General features: G+C 55.6%; 1 protein-coding gene across 6 annotated transcripts in view; it reads left to right on the top strand.

Annotated features, from left to right (window-relative positions):
- Positions 1–6,000, top strand: part of TMEM175 (transmembrane protein 175) — a 28,344-nt gene that overhangs the window by 10,612 nt on the left and 11,732 nt on the right. For 5 of the 6 annotated variants that reach the window (XM_029949807.1, XM_029949790.1, XM_029949766.1 and 2 more), the window contains 2 exons: positions 4,163–4,323; positions 4,586–4,624. In XM_029949807.1, coding sequence (XP_029805667.1) covers positions 4,171–4,323; positions 4,586–4,624 — 192 coding nt within the window. In that variant the 5' untranslated portion in view covers positions 4,163–4,170. Of the gene's footprint in view, positions 1–4,162; positions 4,324–4,585; positions 4,657–6,000 lie in introns of those variants that run through there. The other variant, XM_029949799.1, reaches the window with a different exon arrangement.

The raw sequence follows: 6,000 nt of genomic DNA, 5'->3' as shown, positions 1-6,000 counted from the left end.
ATCAGCAGGGGTTTGTTTTATGTATATAGTGATATTATTAACCGAAGCTTATGACAAGGCTATTTTTTCTTAAAGGTGAACATGATGATTTACGGGTAAAGTGCCCCTGACCAGGAAGGGAGTTTCAATCTGAAAATTTGCCCACTCACTGAAACTAATTAAAGGTCATAGAAAACTAACTCCAGTCTCTAATCCATCACAATCAAGAGGTCATGTGCACATTCTCTAAAACAAAGGAAAGCAGGACCCAACAAGCCATATGACACTGTATGTTCAGTCTCCCAGGAGAGCGACTCAATCCCGATCCTCAACTGAGGGACCTCACTTGCACCAGGGTCACACTTTCCAGACAAGCTGGAGATCTGCGCGTTCCTCTTGGTGACTTACAGCGGGATCGCAACAGGTCTTTTGGCAGAATGGGCCCCTACATGTCCTCTCCTCTCTCTTCCCCTCCCTTTTGAAAAGTAAAGTGTTAAAAGAGTTCAGTGCTGACCCTGATGGAGTCAGCCACCTACTGACATTCTCTCCTGCTGATTACAGGTAAAAACCCAGACGGAATACTAAAAGAAAAACTATGTAGTGCAGATAGATTGGTGAGGGTAGTTGAAACTTGGAGCAGTGACCCACACAAGTGTGAGTTGGATTTGATCAAAATTTAAAACTTGTTTTAAAGCCTAGTAAGTGAATGAAAGACAAGCCCCAGGCAGTGAACAAATATTTGCAAATGACATATGTGACAAAGAACTTTTAGCCAGAATGTATAAAGGACTCTCAAAACTCGATAACAATAGAAATAACTCCCCCCAAAAATAAACAAAAGATTCTAACAGACACTTTGCCACAAAAAATACGCAGATAAAAGGCACATGAAAATACCCAGTTAGTAGGAATATGTCACACAAGGTATAATACACATTTTTACTACAGCTAAAATAAATGGTAAGTTAAAAAAAATTTTTTTTAATGTTTATTTTTGAGACAGAGAGAAAGCGTGCAGCTGCACCAGAATGAGGAGGGGCAGAGAGAGAGAGAAAGAAGGAGACACAGAATCTAAAACAGGCTTCCGGCACAAACACCAACACAGGGATCCAGCTCAGGAACGGCAAGATCATGACCTAGGCTGAAGTCAGAAGCCCAGCCGACTGAGCCCCAGGTGCCCGAAAAGGTTAATTTTTTAAAAAACCTTACCAAGCGAGAGGGGGCCCTGGTTGGCTTAGTCAGTTGAGTGTCCAACTCGATTTCGGCTCAGGTCATGATCCCAGAGTTGTGGATCTGAGCCCTGTAATAGTCTCTGAGCCTGCTTGGGATTTTCTTTCTCCTCTGTCTCGCCCCCCCCCCCCGCCCCCCGCCGCCATGTTCGCCTGTGCTCACTTGCTCTGTCTCTCTCAGATGCAAAAATAGTTAAAAAATAATAAATTAGGTGCACCTGGGTGGCTCAGTCGGTTGAGTTCAGACCTGACTTCGGTTCAGGTCATGGTTCGTGGGTTCGAGCCCCGCGTTGGGCTCTGTGCTGACAGCTCAGAGCCTGGAGCTGCTTCCGATTCTGTGTCTCCCTCTATCTGCCCCTCCCCCGCTCATGCTCTGTTTCTGTCTCAATAATAAGTAAAAACATAATAATAATAATAATAAAACCCCCACCAAACAGTGCTGGCGAGGGCGAGGACATGCTTCACGCGCTGCTGGTAGGGGTGCATGGGCAAGTGGTTTGGCGGTTTCTTTTTTTTTTAAGTTTATTTTTTTTAATTTTTTTGTTTTACATTTATTTATTTTTTGAGAGATAGAATGAGACACAGCATGAGCAGGGAGGGTCAGAGAGAGAGGGAGACACAGAATCCGAAGCAGGCTCCAGGCTCTGAGCTGTCAGCACAGAGCCCGATGCGGGGCTCAAACCCACGAGTGTGAGATCATGACCTGAGCTGAAGTCGGGTGCCCAAGCGACTGAGCCACCCAGGCGCCTCAGTTTATTTATTTTTGAAATAGAGAGAGAAAGACAGAGCATGAGTGGGGGAGATGGGAGAGCGAGAGAGAGAGACACATAGAATCCGAGCAAAGCAGGCGGCAGGCTCTGAGCTGTCAGCACAGCGCCCAACTCAAGCTCGGACTCAAGCCATGAGGTCATGACCTGAGCTGAAGTCGGTGGCCAACTGACTGAGCCACCCAGGCACCCCTGGAAGTTTCTTATAAATTGAAATGTGTGTTTACCCAGCAGACAGATTCTGAGGTACTTAAGAGCAATAATAACACATTTACACAAATGTGCCTGTGCAAGTGTTTCCAGTGCCTTTTCCCGTGACCGCCCCAAACTGGAAGTAACCGGCGTTTCCCAGCCAGCAACTGGACCAGCAGAGGAGTCCAGCCATACGGTAGCACTAACTACACAGCAGTAAAAAAACGGTGATGCTCCCCCAAAACATGGGTGAATCCCAGGTAGATCGTGCTCCGTGAAAGAAGCCAGACTCCCAGGAGTCCACGGGGTGGGAGTCCATTGGTGGGACAATTTGGAAAGGGCACGCTGACAGTAACTGGAAGCACAGGGGTGGACAGGGTGTGGCGTGGAGGAAGGCTGGCCATAGAGGGTCTGCTTGGGGACAGAGCCGCGTTGTGGTCGTGGTCTGGTTACACACTGGTGTGCACTCGTCAGTGGCCGGCAGAGCTGCACACCAGAAGGGGCGCCCTCCACCACCGTGTGCGCATGCTGTCTGAGCAGCGGGTAAATGAGAAACGCCTTCCGGACATGCCTGCAGCCCGGTTCCCACCCCTCCCCCAAGCGGTCCCAGCGCTGTCCTGGGCTCTGAGTGCCGTCCTTGCGTACGTTTTCATCGTCCTACTGTGCGTGTGTGTGATCACGAGGGGAGCAGCCCGTCTTTATGTGTTAAATGTTTACGTAAATGGCGTGGTGTGTGTAACTTCCTGCAGCATGATTTATTCCTTTCAGCGTCGCATTTCTGAGTTTTGTACCTGTGGCTCTATCCCACTTCACTTCCTGTGTTCGCTGAGGCCACCCTCGCCCTCACCGGGCTGGGGCCGTCCACGACGGACATCTCGTTCCCACGGGTCTGGAGGCTGGAAGGCTGAGGTCAAGGTGGCGGCCGCAGACGGCTGCCTTCTGGCCGTGTCCTCACACGGAGGACAGAGACACCTGTCCCCTCTGCCCCTCTTCTGTGAGGACACCGGCGCCGTCTCGGGGCCCCACCCTCATGACCTCATGTAACCCCATCCCCTCCCAAAGGCCCCCCTGCCGGCGCCACACGGGAGTGTAGGGAGTGTAGGGCTTCCACACGGGTCTGGGGACGCAGACATTCAGTTTGGAGCACTTTTAAACAGTTTGTTCAGCGTTCGGTAACAGGCCTGGGCCGGCGTGCCCCCGGGCCTCCCGTTTCCGTGCACACACGCCTGAGGCTGCGCCTAGAAATGAGTCGCCTCCTTGTGGGCGTGCGCCTCAGTGTTGTCGCCGAGAGGATGTGGCACCTTTCCGCTCCTGCCGCCTGTGTCCCCGCAGCTCGCTGCCCCGGCGACGTCTGCACACCGTAGGGGCACCTCATCGTCCTCACTCGCCTTTCCCCAGTTGGTAACGAAGCTGAATATCCTTTCTGTTCATTTACAATGTGTCTCTCCTGGCCGGAAATTGCCCGTGAGCCTTCTTTATCTGGTTCTGGGGGCGGAGTGTGTGTTTGTTCTGTCTTGTCACGGTGAGCACTGGCACTTAGTGCAAGCCTCTGGGACTCGGTCCTATAGAACATTCCGCATTTGGTCTACGGCCATGCCGCCCTGAATGTGCGTAGGCTTCTCTGGTCTCAGAAGCCAAGCAGGGCTGGGCCTGGTTAGCTGTCGGATAGGAGAACATCCCACGTTTAGGACCCAAGTGTCTAATGGCGCAGTGTCTGGTGTTCGGGTCAGGGTTTCAGGCTGGAGACACGGGACGGAAACGCAGCATGTGTGTGCCTTCCCGTTCGGTGACAGGCACAGAGCATGGCTCCCAGTGACAGTGCTCCGCACTGAGGTGGTGCTCCTCCTGCAGGCCAGGAATCCCGGGGCACCTGGAGACTCTTTCGGCCCCTTGGGTGGGCCTTCCAGCCGCCAGTCCACGCTGTGTCACCGCTAAGGCCGGCAGGGGGAGGCCCCAGGAGCATTCTGGCCTGCTCAGACCCGTGTCTCTTCCCAGGCCCCACCATGTCCGGGCTGCAGACCCCAGAGCCGGCCCGCCCCGCACAGGGAGACTCCCCTATGGGCACAGGGGTGGAGGACACCGGTGACGGCATCCAGCGCTCACACCGCATGCTCAGCTTCAGTGACGCGCTCCTGTCCATCATCGCCACTGTGATGGTCTGTGTGCCCTCCCCAGAGCCCCTCTCCGTCACTGCCCCTGGCCATGCCCTCTCAACACAGCCTTCTGGTAGAGCTCGGCCCACTTAGACCCTGCCCTGTCTCAGTAGCGTCCTGGGGTCCCTCAGCCACATGGGCCGCTGGACGGGTGGGGAGAGGAGTCCAGCACTGGCTCAAGTCCCCGACACCATGTTCTCCAACGGTGGTCTCTGCACAGCCCAAGCAACGTCCCCTGGTTCTTTTTGTCTGTTTGCTCTCACAGATCCTGCCTGTGACCCACACGGAGATCTCCCCGGAACAGGTACTTGGGAACGGTGGTCTGCGGCATCGAGGGTGAGCGTGCGGGAGACTTGGTCCACGAACCCACCTCTAGGCTCCACCCGAGATGTGACTGGCTGGGAGGGGTGGGGCAGGCTTCCCTCAGCCATGCTGGTGGGCCCCAACCTTGGCCTGCGGACAGACGCAGTGCCCTCGAAGTGAGCCTTGAGGGCCAGCTGAGGACGGAAGGTGCAGCAGCCCAACAGGCTTCTGGTTGGCGTAGAAACCTACTCCTGTTGCCCCTGAGTACCCCCCGTAGAGGTTCAGGGGGCACGGGGAGTGCTCCCCGCTGGGCTTCCCTGGTGCGCTGAGCGCCCCTCGTAGAGGTTCAGGGGGCACGGGGAGTGCTCCCAGCTGGGCCTCCCGGTGCACAGGGGCATGTGGTTTTTATCATGAAGTGAGTGGGAAGCCGGGTTCTCTAAAGCAGCTTTCCCTTCACGGCCAGCTTGGAATACGTCTGTCTCCTAAGTTAAGCAGTGACACAGCGCCTCAGAAGCTGGCCATGGTTTAGGAAGACACTTGAGAGTCCCTGGGCGGCGTGTGTGTGCGAGTGTGCACCCCCCCCCCCAGTCGACGGGGGTGTTGCTCCATCTCAGGGAACTGAGGGTGTGAGGCGCTGTGGGCTGGGCTCCTGTCCCAGCCGGCTCGCTTAGCTGGGGTGCTGTTGGGAGTCACGAGGGCCGCGTCGTCTGTGGGAAGGTGACGGCGGCACCTCTGGTAGGGTCTTGAGGGGAATGAAATGGGAGTGTGGGTCTAGCCCGGAAACCACAGCCAACACCCAGCAGTTGGGGGTGGCGCTTGCTGCTCCAGAACCTCCTCTGAGAGACACTTGTGCCAGGCCCGAGATCTCAGTGCCACCACTGTCACGGGGGTGTGGGAGCAAGAGGTGCCGGCAGGTGACGCGGGAGGTGTGTGGACGGGTGGTCCTCACTTGTCTGCATGTGGGCCTGTCTTCTTGGAGAGCAGCATTTCTTTGTCGTGAGGCCTTTGTGTGTGTGATCGCCGAGCCAGAAGGCGCTGTGTGGCGTGGGGACTCCTTCAGAAGGAGGTGTCAGCCGGCAGGCATCCTCCCCACGAGGAGGGAGATACCAGGCAGGGTCCAGGAAACCCAGCAGTCAGAAGCTGAGAGTCCTCAGTGGGCTTCTGGGGTCCCGGGTGAGACGCCCAGATGCAGGTGGAGCACCTGCGGAAGTGTGACACGGCCAGTTCTCCACTGGGGGTTTGTGCTGACAGTGCATCAGATCCCTTCTCACGATTCCGAGGGTTCCGGCTTTGTGTTGAGCCGGATTCTGTTGCCCCACCGCTCCTGTGAGTCCCTTCTGACCAGGGGAGGCGCCACCACGGCCTCGCCAGGCTTCA

Source organism: Suricata suricatta, chromosome 1, assembly GCF_006229205.1.
Source record: "Suricata suricatta isolate VVHF042 chromosome 1, meerkat_22Aug2017_6uvM2_HiC, whole genome shotgun sequence".
In the NCBI taxonomy this organism is placed as follows: Eukaryota; Metazoa; Chordata; class Mammalia; order Carnivora; family Herpestidae; genus Suricata; species Suricata suricatta.
The sequence above is the reverse complement of the archived record's forward strand: the minus strand, read 5'-3'. Positions and strand labels throughout refer to the sequence as shown.